The sequence below is a fragment of the Pteropus vampyrus genome, unplaced genomic scaffold (genome assembly GCF_000151845.1).
Source record: "Pteropus vampyrus isolate Shadow unplaced genomic scaffold, Pvam_2.0 Scaffold236, whole genome shotgun sequence".
NCBI lineage: Eukaryota > Metazoa > Chordata > Mammalia > Chiroptera > Pteropodidae > Pteropus > Pteropus vampyrus.
In genome coordinates this window covers 1,883,712-1,909,040 of record NW_011889017.1, presented here as the reverse complement: position 1 = coordinate 1,909,040, position 25,329 = coordinate 1,883,712, and the positions used below count along the sequence as shown (strand labels likewise).

At 41.9% G+C, this 25,329-nt stretch overlaps 1 protein-coding gene across 1 annotated transcript in view; it reads left to right on the top strand.

The window, feature by feature from the left end:
• COL4A1 (collagen type IV alpha 1 chain) overlaps window positions 1–25,329 on the top strand; it is a 92,643-nt gene that overhangs the window by 65,050 nt on the left and 2,264 nt on the right. The window contains exons 28-50 of the mRNA XM_023519771.1: window positions 768–865; window positions 2,691–2,841; window positions 3,058–3,171; window positions 3,824–3,991; window positions 4,106–4,195; window positions 4,966–5,118; window positions 5,271–5,369; window positions 5,470–5,559; window positions 6,602–6,741; window positions 7,219–7,345; window positions 7,444–7,524; window positions 8,064–8,162; window positions 9,256–9,306; window positions 10,412–10,597; window positions 11,251–11,384; window positions 12,813–12,885; window positions 13,731–13,802; window positions 15,037–15,165; window positions 16,138–16,236; window positions 17,170–17,382; window positions 18,305–18,482; window positions 22,179–22,293; window positions 23,503–23,675. Coding sequence (XP_023375539.1) covers window positions 768–865; window positions 2,691–2,841; window positions 3,058–3,171; window positions 3,824–3,991; window positions 4,106–4,195; window positions 4,966–5,118; window positions 5,271–5,369; window positions 5,470–5,559; window positions 6,602–6,741; window positions 7,219–7,345; window positions 7,444–7,524; window positions 8,064–8,162; window positions 9,256–9,306; window positions 10,412–10,597; window positions 11,251–11,384; window positions 12,813–12,885; window positions 13,731–13,802; window positions 15,037–15,165; window positions 16,138–16,236; window positions 17,170–17,382; window positions 18,305–18,482; window positions 22,179–22,293; window positions 23,503–23,675 — 2,833 coding nt within the window. The remainder of the gene's footprint in view (window positions 1–767; window positions 866–2,690; window positions 2,842–3,057; window positions 3,172–3,823; window positions 3,992–4,105; window positions 4,196–4,965; window positions 5,119–5,270; window positions 5,370–5,469; window positions 5,560–6,601; window positions 6,742–7,218; window positions 7,346–7,443; window positions 7,525–8,063; window positions 8,163–9,255; window positions 9,307–10,411; window positions 10,598–11,250; window positions 11,385–12,812; window positions 12,886–13,730; window positions 13,803–15,036; window positions 15,166–16,137; window positions 16,237–17,169; window positions 17,383–18,304; window positions 18,483–22,178; window positions 22,294–23,502; window positions 23,676–25,329) is intronic.

Genomic DNA, 25,329 nt, shown 5'->3' with positions numbered 1-25,329 from the left:
GTTAGGTCCACTCTCTATCAGGGTCCCTCAGCACAACAGCCCCATGACATGTGCGATTCAGGTTTTTGCTTCTGCAAACTTACAAATTATCACATGTCATGGACTCTGCATCCCACAGGAAGAGTGTATATTAATGTCTCTTAAACTTTGCTGCACATGAAAGCAAAGTGGGCAGCTATGAGAAAGCCTCTATGTTGGGACCTAGTCTCTAAATGTCCCCATGTACCTCCAATATGGGACAGCCTAATTTGAGAACCAGTGGCCTAAAAGAGTGCTTCTCAAACTTTAACATATCCACGAATCATAGGGGTCTTATTAGAATGTGAATTGGCTTCAGTAGATCCGGGCAGGATTTCTAACAAGGCAACAGCTGGGTGCCTGACCCATGCCACATGCAGAATAGTAAGAGTCTAAAGTATCCTCCTTAATCTGCAAATGCCAAGGTACGTATTTGTTTTGGGGGAGTAGGACAGGAAATAAGATTTGGAAGTGAGTAGAAGAAGAGGAAGGGATTTAGATGAGAGAAAGAAGAGGGCGTTGTAGGTACTGAGAGTGTTCCACGGTACCCAAGCTGCCCCAGGTGGAACTGCTGGCACCCCCATAACCAGGATGGCCTCCTCTTCCTCAAAGATGCACCTCGATAGAGCTTTCTTGCTATTTGCCATCTCAGATGAGTTTAGGCACATTTGGGCAAGTATAAAAGAAGGAGAAAGTGGAGAACAGCACTATTACATTAATGATTTTTTATTTTTGTGTCTTCGAAACAGGTGTTGATGGCTTACCTGGAGATGTGGGACTTCCAGGGAGTCCAGGTCGCCCAGGACTTAATGGCTTACCTGGCAACCCAGGTGTGCCTGGCCAAAAGGTGGGTACTGAGTGTTCTCTGGATTGTTGTTCCCCCCATATTTGTGATAAAATCACATAAAATCTGGGTTATTCATCTCCCAGGATATGTAGTATCAACATGTTTTGTTTTTTAATGAAATAAGATGGAATAGGACGTATCAAAGTACATAGAACATGGTAGTAAATGTTTTGGGGAGAATCATTTGTTTCAGCTTTATGAGTATGTTCTTGCCTGCATATACTGGATCTCAGTGTACCATGTCTGTCTTATTGCGAGTGGCAGAATAAAGCTTTTTGAAAGCCACTGCTACAAGACCTATTAGCCCCCCGGGAGTGTCCAGCACAGGCCTTCCCAGCCTCCACATTATTGACTTGCTGGTCTGGTGATTTTTTATGGTGGGTGCCGCCCTGAACGTTGTGGGGTTTTTTGCAGCCTCCTCCGTGGCCTCTACCCAAAGACACCAAAAGAGCATCCCGAACTCAGCCCCTTCAATTATGACAACCAAAAATATCTCCGGACATTACCAAATGTCACCTGGGGAGCAAAACGGCCCTGGTTGGAGACTCCTAGGCTAGTACGACTTCAGGACTCTCCTTGCCTTCAAATGTCTCTCTGCCCACTTGCTGACACTTGAAATTCTTCTCAGCAAGCGTTAAGTGACTGTTGGTTAGATCCTTTTCTGTTCTGATTATAAGGAAGGAAGTGAAATGGCCAGAAGGCATCGGTCCTAAATGGGAGAAAGGCCCAAGAGCCATCCCCTGCCAACCATAGAACTAGGTCGGCCTGCTCCTTTTCTGCTGGGGAGAGCAGGTAGAGCTGTGGGGATCAGGCATGCATGTCCGAGGCATCTGTGCCTCAGTGACTTTGGGGAAGCTCCATCCTGAGAAACACTTAACCTCATGTGTCCCTGCTCCACGTGGCTGAGATGGAAGAAGAGCCTTTGGAAACCTGTCTTTATGTAACACTCACTGGCTCCCCCTTCTAACATGCACTTGATTTGAAAAGTTAGCATGCGAGGCTCATGTAAACGCTGAATGGAATTGAAATTAAGGATTTGGTTTATGATTTAAAATGTTGTGCTTTTGCAAAAATGCCTTGGATTGAGTTCTTTCTATTTTGTGAATTTTCTGCTGAGATGTGTAGAGAAGTACCCACTCCTGTCCAAATAGTCCTCATCTGGAAGTTGTCACCTACAGTGAACACCAGAGGGGCACTGTGATGCGATGTCTACCTATCGCTTCAACTGGCCCATGTCACTACCTATATTGGGGCTGTTTTAAAAGCACTCTTGGGCCCTCAAAATGCTTTCTTTATTTTTAATCATCTGTGTTTGTTAAAGACCTTTTATTAATGAAATAGTTTTAAATGTTTAATTTGATGTGAAAGCCTTCCTTTAAACAAAAAACTGCTTAAATGGTGTCCTGTTCCAGTCCTAGAACTTTTTTTAACCTCTTAAGAAGATGTCACTTAGCTGGTCACAAACCATTTCAGTGTTTTGTCTGTTATTCAGAGTTGGCTCTTCACAGACACAAGGTGGGAGAGTTAAGGGGCCAGGAGACCCGGGTGGAAATCCTGCTTCTTTGACTTTGGACAAGTCATTTAGCTGTGGGGAACCTTGATTCTACTTTGTAAAATGAAAATAATAAAAATTACCTACTTTTTCAGCTTGTAGCGAGATTGAAAGGAAATAGTAGGTACGAGGAAGCTTTGCAAACTGCAGAGGGTTGGACAGATGTTATTTTTATTAAATGAATCACAGTATCTGTTAACGGTCTGCTCTTGGATTGATACAACCACGCGTTTAACAGGTCAACTTGCTTCTCTGTGCTTTGGGGATTTTCAGGGAGAGCCTGGAGTTGGTCTGCCAGGACTCAAGGGATTGCCAGGTCTTCCCGGCATTCCCGGCACACCTGGGGAGAAGGGAAACATCGGGGGACCAGGCATTCCTGGAGAGCATGGAGCTATCGGCGCCCCCGGCCTTCAGGGAATCAGAGGTAACTTCTTACAGATAAATGTCACCTGTGACAAAGACTGGGTCTGCTTATTTTGTGTCCCCAGAGCATCTGTTAGTTTTTTCAGTATTTGGTGAATGAGTGATGAAAATTCTAGAAACCTAGAGCTTATGGTTTTCTGTTAATGAGGCTTATCGAGTAAGTGGGCATCGCACACTATGAAACGTGCAGTTTATTCACACTTTCCTCCCTATCCAGGTGACCCAGGACCTCCTGGATTCCCAGGTCCCAAAGGAGCTCCAGGAGTTCCTGGTATAGGCCCCCCTGGAGTGATGGGCCCCCCTGGAAGACAGGGACCACCGGGGTCATCAGGTGATGTGACATTCTTCTAAAATTATTTCTTCCTTAAATCATACTCATAATGGGATAGGAACTGATGCTGGAGTCTCCATGCCGGGGAGATCAGCGTTTTATTTTGTGAAAATAAGTTTGGTTGCTTCCTACCACTGAGTTTGGTTTGCATGCCAAAGAGACCTCCCCTTTACTGCATTGTCAATAAGTTTTTTCAAATTCAAAATTATTGATATCTCTATCTTATCTTTCCATAGGAAGGTTAATAAGTTTCTAATAACTGTAACCGAGTCCATGTCTAGAAGCTTCCTTTGCCTTTAATAATAATTCTAGAACTAAGACAATGATGGTGAAATAGGGCAAGACAATCAGTGAAAAGTGAAGAGGAGCTAGTCTTAGGTCTAAATACTGCGGAGAAGCCGGTGGCACTTCTAGTGGTTGTTACTGACTACTGATGGCAGAAAAGAGAGGCTTTGTCTTGGGACACTGTTTACCCACTGACTGCCTTGATGGCCCCAAACACCACTATCTGAGAAGGTGGAAGCCATTCCAACTCCCAGTATGGGCACGTTCACATACTTCCCACAGAAAGTAGCAGTTAAACCCGGTAAAGTGCATTGTGGAGCGCTCTGTCAATTCTGCTAATGGTTATTTGCTCTTCATCCTCCTTCAGGCCCTCCTGGAGTGAAAGGGGAGAAGGGTTTCCCCGGATTCCCAGGCCTGGACATGCCAGGCCCCAAAGGAGATAAAGGGACTCAAGGGCTCCCTGGCCTCACGGGACAGTCGGGGCTTCCTGGTCTTCCTGGACAGCAGGGGACACCCGGACTTCCTGGGTTTCCAGGTAAATGATTTGTGAACTCCCTCCCCATCAGTGTTGAAGAGACACATTACCTCATCTTGTTTATTACCCTTAGCATCTGCCACCAGTGTTTATAGTCCTTCCATCTGGCCACAGGTCCCAAGGGAGAGATGGGCGTCATGGGGACCCCAGGGCAGCCTGGCTCTCCAGGACCAGCGGGCGTGCCAGGATCGCCTGGTGAAAAAGGTAGGACACTGGTAACTCCAGAAAAGCCTGTCTATGTCTTGATGTCTCTTGGGAAATTCTCGAATGGTTGTAGATCACATTTCATTTCAAGAGGCAGAGGAAAGAAGTTAGGAAGATAAAGCAAGGACCTGGAAGACCTTTTCTTCTGGTAGGAATTCATGGTTTCAGGTTTTCCTTACTGGCACAGTTGAGATTTTTTTCCCTTTTTTTGAGAAAAGGTAGAATCTTCAGTCAAGCAAGGTCACAGAAACTGAATCCTTGGACCCAAACTAGCAAACTGGGCAAATTTATAAGCCTTAAGTTTTATTTCTTATTTTGTTATTTGAAATTTGTTCGAAGTAATTTTTTTTTTTAAAAAAAGAAATTAACTTCGAATGTGAGACACAAAAGTGGTCATTTGTTTAATAGAATAGGAAAATTCCCATTCTGTTATTTTGTTCAGAATAGAGAGGCACTATGAACAGGAGTGATAAAGGTATTTAAGGAGGAGAGAAAATGTAAATTATTTAAACTAATAAGTGAAGTCACATATATTAGAATTGTTAGCAAATAATGAATTCTAGAAAATGGCTTTATTGTTAATTTACTTGAGATCAGAATCTTCTAGGTAACTCAGACACTCACCATTTAATGCCATTTTTGGATAGGTTGTTAGTTCTTTTTACCCTTTTTAGCAGTTGTTTGTACTATCCAGAAAGAATGCCACACTTTTTCCCTGCCTCTGAGATACTTAGTCACGTCTCACTGGGTGACTTCTCTTGCCTCTACAGGAGACCATGGCTTTCCAGGCTCCTCGGGACCCAGGGGAGACCCTGGCTTCAAGGGTGATAAAGGAGATGTTGGTCTCCCTGGCAAGCCTGGGTCCATGGATCAAGTGGACATGGAAACTATGAAGGGCCAGAAGGGAGACCAAGGAGAAAAAGGTAACCTGGAAGAACGGTGATAGAACAATATGCCTAAGCAGTCATATAGTTCTTCACACATACTATCAAACCAACCTGTGTTTATGTAACACTTTGCTTTATTTTAAGCAGATATAGATCATCATTATTTTTTTTTTTTCTGTGTTATGTAGGACAAATTGGACCAACTGGTGATAAAGGATCCCGAGGAGATCCTGGGACACCAGGAATGCCTGGAAAGGATGGCCAAGCAGGGCACCCGGGGCAGCCAGGTATGAAGTGGAGTTCAAGTTCACCAGCACAGTAAGAGCTCGTGCTGAGGAAATGTTAATACTTTTCATAGGTATTAACCTGTTTGGTTTTTCCCTTTAGGACCTAAAGGCGATCCAGGCATAAGCGGAACCCCAGGTGCTCCAGGACTTCCTGGACCAAAAGGATCGGTTGGTGGGATGGGTCTGCCAGGTATGCTGGTTTTAGAAAGGGCATATTCTTTCCAGCACATGCATGTGCCCGCAGAATGACATAATCCAGGGAGATATGTCTTTTACATGAACTCACATACTTCAATTCCATATGGTCTCTTGCCTAGAAACGGACAACATTTGGCTGACACCATGACCATTGCTTAAAAAAAAAAAAAAAAAAAAAAAAAAAATCACAATTTAATAACATAAAACGTGGGCTGTGTACCATCAACTTTTAATTATCTCCAAGTGATTATCTAGGTGACTGTTATCTCACCAGGAGATGTTTCATTTTTATTCAGTTTCGTCAGCACGAGAAGCTCACGCTTCTAAAGCTTTTTGATATTAGCTCGGAAGAATCCCCTGGGGTCTCCTGCCTCAGTTCTGAGCTGACCTCAATGCTTTGCCATCAGCATTTGCTCCAGTGACAGCTACCGGAGTAGAGGCACATGAGGCAAGGCAGAGAGCTCAGGCCTCAGATTGGTCTGGGTGCCAGTGCTTCTCAGAATTCACCCAGGGAAGGGAAAGTGAGAACGAAGCCTGCCTCTCTAACTCCTCTCTGAGTTTTCACAAGGTGCATTATGGTTTTATTTGACATGTAAACATCTAGGTTGCTGTTTAGGCCTATTTATAAATAGGTTTGGCTACCCACATATGCTATGAAACCAAGTATACATTTACTCTTCACGGCCTGCCTCACGACCCCTCTGATTCGTTTGAATGATGAGAATTGATTGTAGAATAAAGAACATAGAAGCCATTTTTTTATACTGTTGTAAAAGTAAATATGCTAAGCAGTTAATGGATTTCTTCTCTCTTTTTGTGAAATGATTGTCTTTAGAAGACAAGAGATATGTTTTCTGGTGCGTCTCTAATGTGATTTGGGTGACTGGCATCTGCCTGGGTGACCTACAGACTGATAAATGAAGGGTTACTTGTTCTTTGACCTCATTCTTGGCTGGTTGTCAACAGTGCTTATTTACTATTAATGTTAGCCCCTTCTCATCACACATTTAAGTTTCAATTGTTTGTATTTATAGGAACACCTGGAGAAAAAGGTGTGCCTGGAATCCCTGGCCCACAGGGCGTCCCTGGCTTACCTGGAGATAAAGGAGCAAAAGGGGAGAAAGGCCAGGCAGGCCTACCTGGCATTGGAATTCCAGGACGGCCAGGGGACAAGGTAACAGCATCCTGCATGGAAACCTTCCTTTCCATTCATTTAACAGAAATCCTTTATGAGAACATTTTAAGAACTATCTCAGCACATTAAATGAATCATAACGTAGAACAGTTTACCTCAGTTTATTCTGAGTTGCCTCTTCTCGCCCCACCCCGCTTCTATGCATTACCCCTTCCCAAGGAAGAATCTGGAAACTTGTTAAGAGGCTAAGGCAGCCAGCTATCGCTAGAGAAAAATGAGAGTGGGGGAGGGCGATGAAGAACATGGGAAGTAGAAACAGACAATTGACTCTTTTGCTCTGGGTTTCTAGTTTTTCCCGTTTTAGCCATGGACTTGGATTCTCTGGTTAGAAAGCTGGAAATGAACTCTGCAATGCAATATTCATCACACCAAAATGTATAAAATTATCCAGAAAGTGCCTACAGGCACATTTCCAGGGACAGATATGAAATTAATGGGCCCGATCTTTACTCACAGGGAGATCCAGGGATAGCAGGTTTTCCAGGAAGTCCTGGAGAGAAGGGAGAAAAAGGAAGCACGGGGCTCCCAGGCATGCCCGGGTCTCCAGGCCCCAAAGGATCACCAGGAAGTGCTGGCTATCCAGGTGGGTGAGCTGGAGCCTTCCCCTGAGCGTGAGGTTCAAAGACGACAAAGAAAAACTCAAGGACATGGGCATTCTGGTATTTCATTTTTTTTCTTTAGGAAGCCCTGGGTTACCTGGAGAAAAAGGTGACAAAGGCCTCCCGGGATTGGATGGCATTCCTGGCATCAAAGGAGAAGCAGGTAGAGACCGCTTTTTAGAACAGAGAGGGGCTCGCGGAGAAGAGGCCAAAGGGATGGCCTAGGAGATGGGACATCAGATTTTCCGGGGAGTTTCCCTCACAGATGGCAGGTTGTGGGCCCAGGCGTCGCTGGGTGACCTCTGGATAACCAGAGGCCAGCTGGGCCCATCCCCTTTACTTTTCAGATGAATGGACTGGGCTTATGAGGTTGTACAGGGCCTTTCCAAGGTCTGGCCACCAGTTAGGAACTAGAACCCAAGTCTCCGAACTGGTTTCATAGTAGTTCTAATTGGTTACAGGAAGGTTTTACATGTTTGGCAGGAGAGTTGGATGTCCTTTGTCTGCACTCTCACCAGCCTTTGGGGACTGGGGAGCAGTGGTGTCGCTAACAGCGTGGAAGGTGTTAGAAGGGATGACAAGAACAGCCAGACTTAGGGAAGCCATGCGTACCCTGGGGAATAGCTCCCTGGAGCATCTTTCACGTGAACCAGGCCTGCTGCAAAAGGTTCCATGCACGACTGATTGACCTTTCTCTTTGAGGTCTTCCTGGAAAGCCTGGCCCTACAGGCCCAGCCGGCCAGAAAGGGGAGCCTGGCAGTGATGGAATTCCGGGGTCAGCAGGAGAGAAGGGCGAACCAGGTATGTCAGACTCCCATTCCCTTTCAGAATGCGACTCTTCTCTGGAATAAACATCTCCCAGAGACCTATAGACCATGCTAAGTGACCAGAGCTGGGTACAAAGTGGCATCTATGCCATACGTTCTTACAGCTATTTAAACACCCGTATGGACAAGTGGAGCAGGCTGGGATGAGAAAAGGGGATGGGGTTGTTCATTTATTCCACAAATACTTGTCGGCACCCATACTTGAAACTGTCTGAGCATTCAGTGGTCAGTGAAAGAGACACACATAAAAAGTCTAGACCACTGCCCTTTCTGCCTGGTGTTTTTCTCTTTAGAAGAGTGGTCCTGGGAATATTTGCTTTTCCCTGAAACTGTTCCTGTCACTAACGGAGGGATGCAACTTGGGCAAAAGTACTAGCTAGCTGCAAGTTCCGATGATGCAATCACATAGGCAGCGATACTATAGCAAGAGGGTGACACACACAGTTTGAAAGAGGTTCCCTGGGTCAGGGCGATGGAAGGAAAGAAATATCACTAGGGAGGAGCACCCAGGGAGATTTATTACTTTTAGTATGAGCCTCTTTTTTTAAGTTCATTTTTTCATTCTATACACCTCATGCTTATATTATTTGTTTTCCTATAAAAAGAATTCATGAGAAAATGCCTCTATACTTCCTTCCACCCACTTAATCTTTCTGCAAGCCCTTTACTCACATTTGCGGGCTCCCCAGTGTCTGCTACCCCAAATGTCTCTGGCTCTTCCAGTCCCCCTTGAGAATAGATGTTAGTTGGATGGTTCTCTGAAAAAAGCCAATTTGTAAGTCTCCAGACAGTAGTAGGAAATAAGTACTCATTTGTACAGATTATTTCTGCTAAATGGTCCTGAGCTGAAAGGTGCTTAGAAAAAGTACTAAATTACAAGCATCTGGTCAGAGATATCTTAAGATAACTGTAGGAATGTAATTTTATTCCCTCCGTGCAATTAACTAATTCCTATGTGTTCTACAAATGGTATAGGGTATTGGTACTGAGTTGATACTGCTTTGTGCTATACCTGCAGATCCGCTGTTTTAGGAAAGATAAACACTGCTTTTCACCCTATCTTATAGGTTTACCCGGAAGAGGATTCCCAGGGTTTCCAGGGTCCAAAGGAGAGAAAGGTAACATCTGCTTAATGTGTTCTTTCTTTTCAACTAACTGCTGGTGAACACGGTAGAAGCAGAACAGGGCAAACAGTTGTAAGGAAGCAGTTGGACATGGATGATAGATACTGGGTCTGGGACAACCTAATTGACATATTCTGCTGGCCTCTGATAAAACACCATACAGTGCATTGCGTTTTAGGTTTACTGCTTTATGAAGCAGCAGGGGGAGAATCAGGAGGACGAGCCTTATTGTCATTTTAGGTGATGATCCTATTTCCTTTCTTTCTTATTTTTTTTTAATTACCATGAAATCCTAGAATTTTTGTATTTTATTGGTAAGTTCTGGATAATATATTTAATACTAAACATGCAGGGTTTTTTTTTTCCTAAAAACTTTTTCTTAAAAAAAAACCCAAAACTTTAAAATGTTTATTTCCACTGACATTCAATAAACTGTACATATTAAAGGGTACGGTTTGATAAGTTTTGATATATGTATATACCTGTGAAAATATCACCACGTTCAACGTATCCGTCACTCTAGAAGTTTTCTGTGCCGCTTCGTCATTTCCCCCTGCCTCTTCCTGCCCCCAGCCTCCATCCTCAACCAACCATTGATCCACTTTTTGGCACTATAGATTAGATTGCATTTTCTAGAATTTTACATAAATGGGATTCTACAGTATTTTACTCTTTTTGTCTGTCTTCTTTCACACAGCAGTTAGTTTGAGATTCATTTGTGGTGTTGCTTAAGTCAATAGTTCGTATTTTTTTCCTTATTGAGTAGCCTTTTATGGTGTGGCTATAACATAGTTTGTTTATGCAGTTCCCTGATATTGCTTGCAGGCTTATCTAAGCATATATTCAAACGCCTTTGCTGTAGAACACTTCCTTTCAAAAGTATATAGAATGATAGCTGAACTTTTGTGTCCAAAGCTCACTCTTCTTCAGGCCGACCTGGGTAGGAGTCTAGCGTGTTATGTAATAAAAAGAAGGGAAAAGAGCACTCGCCCCAGTTCTCCTCCTGGTGCCTTCTGGAAGCCCCTCCCCGCCACTCGGTGCCCTGGCGTTTCTCTTCTTCTCTGCCTTTCTCACATCTCAAACTATTCTTATTGTTTAGGTTCAAAGGGTGATGTGGGTTTCCCAGGATTAGCTGGGAGCCCAGGAATTCCTGGATCCAAAGGAGAGCAAGGATTCATGGGTCCTCCGGGGCCACAAGGACAGCCGGGATTGCCTGGAGCTCCGGGTCGCCCTGTGGAGGGGCCCAAAGGAGACCGAGGTCCACAGGGACAACCTGGCCTGCCAGGTAAGGATGTCTAACCAGAGTCAGAGCTGGGACTGGAACAGAAGACACAAACATACACAGTGTGAAAGAAATTTGAATACATAAATTCTCGGTTAGGTTTTTATTTAGAAGTTTGCAGTATTTTATTACAGCTTGAAACTGTTTAAGACTTTGGACCTCTTGTATTTTAGCCTTCATTGGGTCAGTGCTTTTCTTGTGTCCTTTCTGCCGAGGAATTTAGTGTAGATGACAAGGAATTAGAGAGAAGAGAGAAAGGACATTATAGAAAAAGACTGGCGCACAGATGCCACCTGTTGTGGTTGTTGAAACCAGACGACCATCTGGTGCGCCTCTCCCCCATGACCAGGTGACTGTAGTACAGTACAGCTGCTCTTAAACACAGTAGCACAGGGCATTTGGACACTGAGATTGTGGCGTTCGTATCAACATTTTCTGCGCATTGAGCAGATCAGGTTCTTCCTTCTAGAACCGGCTTTGATTTCTTCAGAGCTCAGTATGGTGTTGTTGTGTGCTGTTGGGGACAGTTGGGTGGCATTTGTTGTCATATACAGTTGGGAACAATTGGGTGGTGGTGATAACAACCACAGGCCAATAACACTTGTACGTAAAATTATCTTCTAACATCAGTGTGTGACTTTTGTGTCTCCCATTAGGGCCCCCTGGACCAACGGGGCCTCCAGGGCTCCCTGGGCTTGATGGGCTGAAAGGTGACAGAGGAAACCCAGGCTGGCCAGGGACCCCTGGTGCTCCAGGACCCAAGGGAGACCCAGGATTCCAAGGCATGCCTGTAAGTTGTCCATTTGTAGGTCTTGTTTTTGAGGATCACAAAATAATATGCATGTATGTGTGCATACATGTGTTACACTCCCAAATCCTCTCTGAATCAGTTCCTTCTCTCTTGCCAGTGACTGCCCATCTTTATTGGCATCACAGTAGGCAACTATTAAACATTTTTTAATCATCTAATTTTACAAGAAACATTAAAGGGAAATGTTATACTACTCGAAATCAAAGTTCAATTTGTGGGTTTCAAAATCTACTTACAAACTGGATGTAAAAAGCAAGCCTCAGTAACATAGAATTATACTCCCCATTTCCAGTACCAATCATGGCTGTCTCTGTCTCAATGTATACTTATTTATAAAGATGTGTACACACACACACAGTTGACCCTTGAACAATATGATTTCGAACTATACAGGTCCACTTATAAATGGATTTTTTTTTCAATAAATGTACAGTTGGCCCTCTGTATCCCCAGGTTTTGCATCCACAGATTCAACCAACTGTGGATTGAAAACTATTTTTGATCCGCAGTTGGGAATTTGCAGATGTGGAAGATGGACTGTATGCGTTGTTCTATGCCATTTTATATAAGGAACTTGAGCATCCTCAGATTTGGGTATCCACAGGGGTTCCTGGAACCAATTACCCAAGGATAATGAGGGACATCTGTAGTGAACTTTGGGAGGACTCAAAAGTTATACATGGATTTTTGCCTGTGCAGGGGGCCAGCACCTCTACTCCCTGCATCGTTCAAGGATCAACTATATATATTTTTGCATGTTATTTTGGTTATGACACCTTTTAAAATATGGTAAAACAGAGAAACAAATATATGTAAGAAATAATGCATATTTTTTATGTTTTGAGAAATAAACAACTATGTTGAAATAGCTAGAAAATGAGGTATTTTGAAAATACACAAATTTGCTATATGATAAAGAAAAATAATCCTACATTATTTTTTATATTCTTTCCATATTTAAAATTACTTTTCAGATAAGATATAGAGCTAATCTAAAGAACACTATGCTTGAGTGTTCGGAGGAAAGTGTTCCAGAAAGGTAGATTGGTGTTGATAGACTGATATATTGCCATGGCAGATGTTTAGGGAATTACAACTCTGTCCATAGCATTGTGCTGTGGAGTGGGAACAGCAGGATATAAGACTTGCACCTGTTCTGGGAACTTACCATGTAGGTGGACAAGCAGAGGGGACACTCTGAATGAAGTAAATTGATTCAGTTGCCTCACTTAGACACACACAGAGGTTTTGACATTCATTTTACATAATTTCAAGAAACCATTGGTCCACAGAGACACTTTGCAGAACATTGAGAGGCTGTCCCAGCTTCTCGATGATCAGTTACTTGAGAGACTTATCATTCATCTCTTGAATGATTCCCAACTGACATTCTCTTTGTGTATCTAGGGGATTGGTGGCTCTCCAGGTATTCCGGGTTCTAAAGGTGACATGGGACCTCCAGGAGTTCCAGGATTTCAGGGTAAGACAATAAAAGAGATGCTACTTAAAGACACATTACCTATTACCAGAACATCCTAACCACTGGTACTGTCATATTGGTAGACCTGGCATAATTACAGTATAAGGTATTGTTCTCTTCAAATTAAAAATGCCATTTCTGTGTGACAGCCTGATTTGTATAATTCTATGAATGGCTGTATAAGAACCTTCTGATTTTCTTACTAAGAATCAGTGGATCATTTGCATCTCATTATTGGAATATCAATAAGAAGTCAGATTTGGCCATTCGTTAATTTATTCATGTATTAAGCAAACATTTAGGGGATGCTAGCAGCTTCCAGGCACTGTGGTTTTTACTGATGAATCAAATACATATGAATGAAAGGTGAATAAAATAAATTTTCAGCCTGCAGTTGTCTTGTAGTCTATTTGGGGACATGTGTGAACCAAAAAGAGTATCACATGACTCTTCACAAATGGTTGTGACCATTTTACAGCTTGTTGCATGTTTGGAAAAATGTGACTCTTGGGTTCTAGAAAGAAGAGTTTCATCAAAGTTTTACATATCTGACTAGAAGTAATGCTCTTTTCTTCCATAAGCCTAAATTAGAAAATGTTCACTGTGAGTGTATGTCTGTATATGTAATATGCATGCACATATATATGTGTGTGTACATGTACATATGGATTTACACATGTGTATATGCACATGTATATATGTGTGTATACATACACATCTATTTTTATGCATCTCTATGTATACTTGTGTGAGTATGCGTGCATACACCTGCGCCTACTTACCTCCACACATACTTGTATATCTTTTGGAATTCTGTGTAAAGACAATGTTTCGCTTTCCTCCAGGTCAGAAAGGTCTCCCTGGCCTTCAGGGAATTAAAGGAGATCAAGGAGACCAAGGTTTCCCTGGAACCAAAGGTAAGAGAATTTTTTATGTTGGAGGGTGCCTTATGGATGACTTGAGGAAATGAGAAAGCCATGGAACTCACAGAATTAGTGTGTTTGGTTTTATATATGTCAAAAGATTTGAAGATCAGTAGAAAACAGTTAACCAGAGTAGCTTGTCAGGATTACTGTTTGGCTAATCTAGTAGATATTTTTACCAGTGATTTATCTTAAAATTCAAATTTGTTAAATCCACGAGATAAATCCAGTGGGAAGGGTTAAATCCACGAGATAAATCCAGTGGGAAGGGTATGACAGACTCAAGATTCACAAAATTTCTTGGGCTCTGAAGGTAGACTGAAATCAACCACTTAAAGTTGTAAGAGGAATAAAATCAATCTTGTACAAACAGACTGAATGATTTCTGGTTGGACAGTAGGGAGTTCTTAGGAAAAGGTCTCTCTTAGCATCTCCATCACTAGGCGCCAACAGTGAGCAGTGGCTCCAAAAAAACACAGGATAATCTTGGAGGAAAATAGTTTAAGTATGGCATGCATACCGTTTTAGTCTCTGCTGGCCAGACCTTATTTCTAGGGCTGTGTTTCATTTTGAAAACCATGTTCCAAGGGAGAGAATGAGCAACTGGAACACACTGAGAAGTGGAATGTTAGGAAGGAAATGTGTGTGGAAGGAGTGAGAGAATTGGGGATGTTTGGCTAAAGAAAGGGAGACTGAAACAGTCCTCAGAATCCCCTGCAAACTCCATGTTGTTGCTGCGCATATTTCAATACCTGTTGTGCAAAAGAAGGATTAAATTTATTCATCATTAAAAGTTAAGACCAGTGATTATAACGTACAGTGAGGCAGATTTTGGGTAGGTATGAGAAGAAACTTTCTAATTGCAAATGTGGGAGCTATTCAGGTTAGAAGCAAGATGCCTGGGAGAGAATGAGCTTCACCAACAGGTAGTGTTCTAGTGAGGGCCAAAGGTGGTTGTCGGGGAGTCTGGAATTGGGTGGACAGTTTGTACTGATGACCCCAATGTCTGTTCCAGTCTCAAGGATTTGGGATTTTAGGTGAAATAATAAAGATGTGCAGATACATGTTTGTCTTGTGAGGATCCGATTACTTGTGTTTTTAATAATGATTTTACACCTGAGAACATTCCATTTGGATTGCTTTTCACTTTGGACTCTCCTCCTAAAGCTATTTCTGCTCCTCATATGTTGACAGTGAAATTGATCAGTGGTACCCCTGATTCCCACAGGTCTTCCAGGTGTCCCTGGACCCCCAGGTCCTTACCATGTCATCAAAGGGGAGCCAGGGCTCCCTGGTCCTGAGGGTCCCGCAGGTCTGAAGGGGCTTCAGGGACCTCCAGGCCCCAAAGGACAGCAAGGTGAGAATAACTGGGCTGTGCAGGGGAAGTGTGGGGGGTTATGAAGGAATGGGGATTCTTCTTTTCATCCACATGTCTAAAATCAAAGTCTCTGGATAATGACTGCATAAACACATATTTGAATATGGCTTTCTTACCCTCTTTTAATGTATATCAAAACCAAATGAAGTTTTTGAGTGGACTTTAAAAAGCAAGAACAAAATACAGGAATAACTAGAGGGACATACAACTTAACTTATCTATGTTCACTTAGAAAAACATGGCTGAAAGGAACCAGATCATCTTCCCAGCTAGGAAGTAAGGGGTGGCAAGAAGCAGCAATCCAGAACCATAAGAATTGGTGCTCTTGGTAGTTGGCTAGATGCTCTACCAAACTGGCAAAGACTTGTGCTAATTTCTGTTGTTCCCAGACCCTAACCTAGAATATTTCTGTTTATTTGGGCTAAACACTTCTTATTTCAAGAGCTATGTAAGGGGTGGATGGGAAATAAAAGAGAATGGAAAAACATTTTGAGTTGAAATGTTAAATTTAAACTACCTAAGATTAAACTGTACACATGAAAACAAAAAACTTTCCATGTCAGTATATCTGTTGCTTAAAAATTATTTGAGACACTGGAATATGGCCAAGGGAGAAACACTTGAGAAAATCTCTCCCTACCCTCCACATAGCCTGTCTTTTCCAAAGTGATCTGGCAAACAATAACAATAATAGCCAAAAACTAGGGAGAACTCTGAATGCGATGATGAAGCACACTCCCATTCAAATGTCAATTTGGCAGTTGCCCTGGTGACATGTATACAAGGTTTCACAGGAAGCAACTCTTGGTTCTCTGGGAAAACATTCATCTGCAGTCTAAGGCCTTATGCTTATCTACCAGAAGGCTAAAGAAGACATTTCAAAAGGAAAGAAAATGATACAGCCTACTGCTCTCCAGGACCAGATCACAAATTCTTTTTCCCTTTCTTTAGGTGTGACAGGATCTGTGGGCATACCCGGACCGCCAGGTAGTCCCGGATTTGATGGTGCTCCTGGCCAGAAAGGAGAGACAGGACCCTTTGGACCTCCCGGTAGGTTTGCTGCAGCCTCCCAATCTCATTACCCGTTACCTATATCTTTGGGTTAGAAGCAGTAAGCCTAGGCATGCAGAAACTTGCAAAATGGGGATGAAAAATGTCACTTGAAAGGTTTCTAAAGAAGTCTGTTTCTTAGAAGAAATAGGATCGTATAGAAGAGCTGAAGTGTCGTCATCACTTTTTCTGTGTAGAGAGACAGATGTTGATCAAAGCACAGTGTTTTCCAGATGTTGTTGGTAGAAGGCCAATAATGGTGGCCCTATGTAGTTTCCTATGAGGCAAGCAGGCTGCAGCTACAGAAATTCTCTTTTAGCAATGGACAAGGGAAAGAAGATGATAATGCCAGTGTTGACCAAAAGGCCACTGTCCACCATGGGGTAAAGTTAATCTGCTTTCCTGAGAAGTAGGATCTCAAATACTCCATAATGATTGAGATGCTAAAGGCTGAGGGCATCAGGTAACTGAACAAAGGGCACAGCCCAGCAGAAGGTCTGTGAACAGTTTCACAGACAGCATAGTTACCCCAGGGGACCAAAGGGCCCACTGCTTGGGAGCTTCTGCATTGTCCTGTTTTTATGCGCAGACTTTGGGCTGATATGGAAGGGAAGCCATCTTGAAAGGAAGTTGTTATAATAATTCTATAACAACCCTTTCTTTGAGGAGCCCCAAAATGCTATATGCAAGAAATGCATGGAATCATGTCCTTTATTCTATTTATTCATATATTCTTTTTCGCATGTTACATTTATTCATTGGACTAAGTTTTTTGAGCATCTGCTTTTCCTATAAAACATCTCGAGATGGTATGTAAAAAGAGAAAGCTAAGACAGCAGGAAGAAGGCCTATTATATTTGATCGGTCTTGCTTGAAGCCTTTCAGGTGAACCTGTTTGTAACTAGGGAAACCAATTTCTCTTCTATCTTCCAGGTCCAAGAGGATTTCCAGGACCACCAGGCCCTGACGGGTTGCCAGGATCCATGGGTCCCCCAGGCACCCCATCTGTTGATCATGGCTTTCTTGTGACAAGGCACAGTCAAACAATAGATGACCCACAGTGTCCTCCCGGAACCAAAATTCTTTACCATGGGTACTCTTTGCTCTACGTGCAAGGCAATGAACGGGCCCACGGGCAGGACTTGGGTGAGACATTTACAGATGCATGAATTCATCCAGCAAGGATTTGTCGAGTTCCTTGGTGGTGTAGTGCTGTATTCAGCTCTGGTCCTGCAGTTCAGGGTGCCATGAGACCTAGTTAATGAAAAGAGGGGTTGGCCCTGTTTTCTTTCATCTTTGCCAAATGAGCCATCAATTTAACAGCTACTATATTACTAAGGGAGGCCAAGAAAATGTTAAGGCTGAATCTTTGAAAATTTTAAAATTAATAAAACATTTGATCTTATCTTCAAATTTCACATAAGGTCAAGATTTCTTTACTGTTGCTCTTTCAAAAAATGTTCCATGGTATCCTGTCCAAAATTTTCTGCATGTTCTAAGCCCTGTCCCTCTATTAGTTAGGATTGGCAGAAAGCTCATGTTTGTTGTCATTTTCTTAGTTCCCTCCAGACATCCTCCACCAAATTATGTTTTAATGTGATACATCTCTAAATTTTACTGAGTTTGCAAACAAGAAGGAGCTATATAAAGAGCATCTCTGCATTTTCAGCGAAACTGTCATTAAAGACACTCCCCAGTATGTTGCTTTCCAGAGTACAAGGAGCCCCATGTTAAATTCCTTCTAGAATTCACTTCCAGGAGAAAGTTTCTCTCTGGTGATAAACTGGTTCATTTCCTTTAATCAAAATGCCCTACATAATTCTTTATAGTTTCCCTTTTGCTTTGATTACTTTAAATTTAATTAAATGCTCATTTACAATCGTACTAGTCTATTTGGTATATTCGCTTGCTTCGATCTGTTTATAAGTTTAAAAATTTCTTTGCATTTCAGTAGTTAGAATGAATATATGTCTTTCATTATTAGCCAGCTCAAATCCATTTTGCATAGAGGTAGACTGTGATCGAGAAAGCAAATACTTCACGTTGTCTTCTTCCCTTGCACCTCCAGGCACAGCTGGAAGCTGCCTGCGCAAGTTCAGTACAATGCCCTTCCTGTTCTGCAATATCAACAATGTCTGCAACTTCGCTTCCCGAAATGACTATTCCTACTGGTTGTCCACTCCAGAGCCCATGCCAATGTCTATGGCACCCATCGCTGGGGACAATATTAGACCGTTTATTAGCAGGTGAGTTGAGCGTTTGTAGGAGAAGATATAAAATTGAAAAAGGAAAATTGCTTGTAGTCTAGACAGAGGTTTTTTTTTTTATTCCCCCCCCAAAAACATTTAATCCATTGCCATTCAGTCTATTAATTGTGATACCTGAGTTTTATAATAGAAACCAGCCATAAAAATCATTCAATATAAAAGTGAGTTATCCTCTTTAAATATTATAGTGCAAAACCATGATGAGATAATACCCATGTTGCTTTGGAACAGAATTCATATCTCAGGTGACTCACTGCAGTGGTTGTCTTTCCTCCCATGAGCAAAGCAATGTCGCTGGGATCCTCAGTGAGCGTTAGAGCAGTGTTTTCAACTGTTTTTCTTAAGTAATTATCTCCCTAAGGAATCTTTCAAGACCTTTTCCTGAATTGCCCCTAGCCCCATGAAATAAAAAATATAGTTAATTATTTTTAATTACAGTAAAATATGCAGAACATAAAATTTGTCATCTTAACCATTTTTAAGCATACAGTTCAGTGGCATTTGATGCAGGAACTCAAATATGGATGTGAGGTGGTCCCCATGAAGTTATAATACCACAGACATACTGTATATCTATATTTTATACATAAAGTGATTGCATAGATTTATTGTATACATCAAAATGTGTACATAGTCAGATTTTTCTCGTAATCCTCTCCTCCACCAACTTTTACTGTCTTGGTGTGTTTGGCTGAGTGACTTCCCAAATTAAGTGCTTTCCATACTAATTAATACCTGAAATGTGTTTTCAGGTCCTTAAGAGTCTGCCTAGGAGTAAATTAGATGGAAAATTGAAGTTATTGTGACTGAAAAGCACATGATTGTCCTATCTTTGCTTCTTACCTTATAATTAAAAGTTGATTCCTTAGTTATAAGCAAAAGTAAATGAAAAGTGCCAAATAAACAAATTCATTCGACTAAGAAGCTATTCTATAATTTTACTTTTACATGCTAAGATAATAAATGTTAGAAAGAATACCAAGACAGGACAAATTTGCCCCGGGAAAGTGAGAAGGAAAAAGAACTTAAGCTTTTCTATATTCCCTTTAAAGAAATAGCAGCCTTTGAATGTGGTATATTAGCTAAGAAGCGTCGTGCAGTCACAGGGAAAGGGAGCAAGAGCACTCGGAGCCAGCCCTTGTGTTGGGCTAACAGTATTGTGGCCACCAGTCACTTGACGTTTGTTCAGAGGAAGACTGGATGGTTATGGCGTCAGTGAGCCCAGCATGTAGGAAGGCAGGGCCTGGCAGATCACAGACTTATTAAGAGAATTGTACCATGTAAGACCCAGAAAGTTGGGGAATGCTGAATACATAAGAAAATCATGAGTTTTTGATTGCCTTACATTAAGGTATCTCCAATGTTCTTTGATTTTTTCTTTTGAGCCAAAAAAAACTTATTTTATGAGTCTTCAATGGGAAAAATCATACATTACACTTCTAGAGTAGAATTTTTCAAAATGCAGAAAATACTTTACATGTGTCAGTAAAGGTCTGTCAACTGTTCCATTTTGAGACTTTTCTTGCTCAGAACCATGCTAGGTGCGTGAGAAGGAAAACTAACCACTTTTGTGTTTTTGTTTAGCTTTCCTTGGACAACAGGTAGAAAATTATTTTTCATTTTTGTTTCCTATTTACCTTTTTGATAAAATTGACATTTGACCTTGATTTGGTGGAAGACACAGGGGTTCTGGCATGCTTGGAATTTTCCAAAAACAGGTTCTCAGAAGACTTGTGTCTTGGATTTGCTTTTCTTTGTGGACTCATTACTTTCAGTAAGATACAACTGGCTCTGTAAGCATGACTTGTTTAAATGTCCCAGTACTATACATTTTAGGCTCTTTACACCTTTCCGTTAACTGATTCATAGAAACTCGACATTAAGGGACCTTACAAGTCACATCCTTTAAGCCTGCTACTCCTTAAGCCATATATAGCTTGATTTTTTTTTTTTTTTTTGAAATAATGCTGCTGTTTTTCCTGGTCTCTGCACAAGCAGTTGTCGATGATTATGTAACTTAGATTTCCATTGATTTCTCAGAACTTACATGTTTCTTCTGAGGGCTGTCTTTTGGGGGAAATCCTGAAGCTTAATTTTACGTATAGTAAATAACACAAAATCCTTCATTTTAGGAAAAAAAGATAATAACTTTTATGCTTTCATCCTGAGAATAGGGCAAAATCTCCTAAGCACTTTCTGGCTTTCTAAAGACAAGAGTTATCATAACTACCAATTAATTGTTGTAGCAGAGAGACCACTGGTTTGAGAGCAAGAACTGAGTTCTAGTTGTGGCTTTGACACAACTAACTGTGGCCTTGGTTTCCTCATAAATTATATGGGGAATTAGACTGTATGAATTTTAAGGGACTGTACAGCTCATTAACTCTGTGATTCTCTGCTTCCTAATCGCCGAGCTGATGGAGTTAAGACCACCTTCTCTACAGCCACTTGAATCCCCGTAGCCCAGAGGGAGCCTTTCCTCCACGCTACATTTCTGCTCTCTGTGTCTGGCAGACAGATGGTGGCAGATGTATAAGGCCAATTTCAGTAACTGTTGTTTAACTGAGGCTTTTAATTCATCTGCATTTGTGTGAATAAAATAGAAAATTGCACACCACACACATATACACACACACACACACAAGTTCATGGAAAATCGAATGACTAATTTAGGCCCTGTTCCCACTCCTCATCCATTTTCATGCAAATGTTCCAGCACAACTAGGTGTAATTATTAACACCATTTATAGTCATTTATCAGCATTGTTAACACTCTGCTCATTTTGTGACTTGAATATAATTATTTTCTTGCTGGTGTTTAATTTTTTTTTTTTTTTGCAAAACATTATCTCACCATCAAAGGGTTCCCTTAGTTGAGTGGGTCTGAGTCAGAACATTGTGGGTTGTTTTAATTTATTCTTGGGTACAGTCCCAGTGGCTGAATATGAGGCAGCCTGGCTTGGGAAATGTCTGTCCTGCAGAAGGGGAGAGGGGTGTTCTTTGGGACTTACACCAGCTGCAGCAGTGGGTCCTGCTGACAGCCTCTGCCTGGGGCAGGGTCTCCTCATTGGTCTGTTGGCTCCAGGTCTGGAGCAAGTCTCCTGGAGGAGACTCTTGTGGACATCCAGCCTTGGGTGCATTATTTGTCTTAGTGACTTTAAGTCACTAAATGTATTTCTTATATCTTAGAAGATTCCTAGCTTAAAACAAATTGCTGCATTCCAGAGGTGGTTGTACTTGGATTTCAACAAACTTTAATTGTTTGCTGAAATACTTGTTCATTGTTGCAGAATTGGAAAACACTGAAATGCACAAAGGAGAAAACAAAAAGCAAAAGTCACCTGTAGCCCAGCCCCTCCAGGTAGATGGCCACTGTTACAACCTGACCTTCCCAAGTTCTTCCCCCAACAAGGCAGATGATTAAATCACGAGTGTTGGGTCTATTTTTGAATTTAATATTATAATACTGAGACGAGCTTATAAAACCAACAAGAAGGCTTTAAGGCTTAGAGTCCAGGCAGTGGGAACGTTATCCATTTGACAAATATGTAATTGAATCAGAAAGATAGAGTGAAGAGATTGACTGCAAATAACGGGAAAAGGAATAAACTAGTAAAGGCTTTGTCCTGGGCCTTCCCTTCAGCTGCGCTGAGTGTCTGCTTTGGTACCTTCCAGGTGTGCGGTGTGTGAGGCGCCAGCCATGGTGATGGCCGTGCACAGCCAGACCATTCAGATCCCGCCTTGCCCCAACGGGTGGTCCTCACTCTGGATTGGCTATTCCTTTGTGATGGTAAGTGGTTGGAAACTCCGTATTTCCCTGGAACAGCCACTCACTAACACCCCTACCTCTTCTCTCAGAATGCCACCAGCCTCTCAGTTCTGTGGATCGCGCTGCTGAGGCTGGTCTTCCCTTAAAACCCCAAGAGCCCGGCCTGCACTGCTCGGGACAGCAGTAGTTCCAGTGCTCAGCCAGTGTCCTCCTCTTGTCTTTGGAGTGGCTGTTTTGGGACTAGGTAGCTGGAATGACATGATGACATTTCCTAGAGTCAGAGAGAAGAGGAGAGGAACATGCATGTGGGAGGTACACAGTTACTAAAACACATGCAAGCCCGAAAGCAGAAGCTTGAGTCAGGAAGAGAGCATCTAAATATTGGCTAATGGCATGCTGCTTCCTCCGGGCCAGTCAGGAACCTGAGTGTCCATACCCTTCACATGGAGTGAGACAGCTCTCCTATCACCTAGCTGTCTCAGATGCCAGACCCCTTGGATGTTCCTTTCCCCAGAAAAACCAATTAAAACAGGAAACATGGTACCTGTTTGAGACCCCATTGTAGTTTCTCATGTTATTTTATTTCTTTAATTAAAGTATCGATGGAATATATGAAAGCTCTGAACTTATAAGGTCAGATTATACTAGAATAACTCCCGGTCAATGATCCTACACAAATACTTTCCACATCACCATTATAAGCCATTAGACCAAAATGCAATTTAACAGTTAAAATTGTAGATATTCATTTCTCTCTTTCTAATATAACAAATATAAGATTTTGGTTATCTTATATAATTTTGTTTAGAAAGTCTGATTTCACATCGGTTGGTTCCAGCATCATTTGCACATTTAGACTGTTGTGTCAGGTCCCAAGTTGGAAGAGGTTTCAATGTTTCAAAAATGAGACATAGTGGGGACAGCATTTCTGTAAATCCTCATGAAGCTGGATCAGTCATCTCCTGTTGTGGGAGGAGTGGTTGGTTGATTTCTGAAGCTGTGTCGAGTACTGACTGCCGTGCCCAGTGAGTGGAGCAGGGACTGGCTTGCAGGCTGTGGGCAGTGTGGGGATGAGTATGTTCCGTGGTGACTGCATGAGGCAGAGAGAACTGAAGGGAGCACCCTGGCAGAGAGAACCGAAGGGAGCACCCTGGCTCGTCCCTGGGAACAGTGACACCCTCTTCTATTCCGGGTGGGAATCGCTAACACATGGTCATATTTATTCTGTAGCACACCAGTGCTGGTGCTGAAGGTTCTGGCCAAGCCCTCGCATCCCCTGGGTCCTGTCTGGAAGAGTTTAGAAGTGCACCGTTCATCGAGTGCCACGGTCGTGGAACTTGTAATTACTATGCAAACGCTTACAGCTTTTGGCTTGCCACTATAGAGAGAAACGAGATGTTCAAGTAAGTTGGAATGACTCTCTTTCGCCGGACCCTCACCCCCTTTCATGGTTTTTATTTTAAATCACTTATGATCCATATATCTTCCAGTGCAAAGTCTTAAAGATAGTTATAAACCAATAGTTAGGAATGCTTCTTCCACATGTAGTAATGAATATTTTATTCGGTTCTATGGGGCAGATAACTGAGACAATTTTCATAGGCAGAGCTTAGATGACAGGCTTAATTCTTTCATTAACTAAAAAACCGTGGAAGAAAAAAAGGTCATTTTTCATTTTTCTGGGTGAATCCACTAGAATACAATTAAAGCAATTAAAAATCTTCAAACAGAGCTTTTAAAAATACGGTATATTTAACACTCAGAGAGGGAAGTGAACAGCATCCATTTTCATCGCATTCGCAATGCTGAATTTAATGTGTTGTGTGAGTTCTGAGTGACTTAACAAGACTTTGTTTTTTAGACCCATGCAAATAAAAATTAATTTCGGTACAAATGCAGCTGAAATCAAAAAGGAAGACCTTTCTTTCCTTTCGTTTCATTTACCAAAATTTCACCTTTAAAACAACTGTCTCAAGTGGCTGCTGACCTTGTGGAAGTTAAATTGGAGGCTGGCCTGGTCTGTAATGGACAGGAGCACCTAATGAGTCCTCTAGCCTTTATTTAAGACCAGTTGCAGCCCCTGCTGGAGCAGACACAGGAGGCCTATATAGTCTGAATAATTACATACTGTTCCTTTCCAAAATAAATGCTTCTTACCCCTGGAGATAAGCCTTCCTGTCTTTACCTTTTTGGAGAAAATCTTGTGGCACTCTGCTATGACCCTATCTCTTTGTAACTTAGATTATAAAAGGTGAAGCAACACACTCACCATTGGTCATTCTTTAAGCATCAAAAAATTACCAGGTGTCTAATTATTAGCTTACATGAGATCTTTAGGCAACTGGAAACTTGGCATCAACTCCAAAGGTAGAATTAACCAGTCGTTACCAAAATGAGCACTTGGTACATGCTTCAGCGCCTAGAGCTTTGCATTATAGGGTAAACAGGTAAAAATAAGAGTATTTTTGAACCAGCATCCTGGTACAATGAACTAAAAAGCCTTCTTAACAAAATTAGGTAAGATCTCATTAACTTAATAGTTAATTTGGGGGTACTAGGATCTTCATCAAAAGTTGCTAAAACAAAGCAGCCACAATTTTAGGGCAAAGTGCTCTTATTATATGACTACTCTAATTTTAATAGAATTCGATTAGTGTCAATTTTAGTTTGGACTTCACCTTTTCAACAGTCAAAATAAGGTAGAATTTCAAAGATCAAGGAAGCAGGCATGGCACTAAATGTCTTCCTCTCTCTTTGGCCTTCGGTCAGACCACCTGCATATAAATCCTTCAAATTTATGAAAGGATTTCGAGATCTAGTTAATTATTCCAGGTTTGTTGTTCATTACATCATTCCACAAATATTTAATGAGTACTTATTATGCGTAAGTGTCTTTTTCTTCCCCTGGAGGAGTTTATGATCATGTTGAGAAGACAGAAAGTTAAACTCTAGCTCAAGGAGGCTGGGGGGTGCAGTGGGGTGTGGTTGAGACTTTGCAGCCAAATAGACGTGCAGTGATGTTAGCTGTGTCCTTACTTGCTGTGTGCTCCTGGGCAT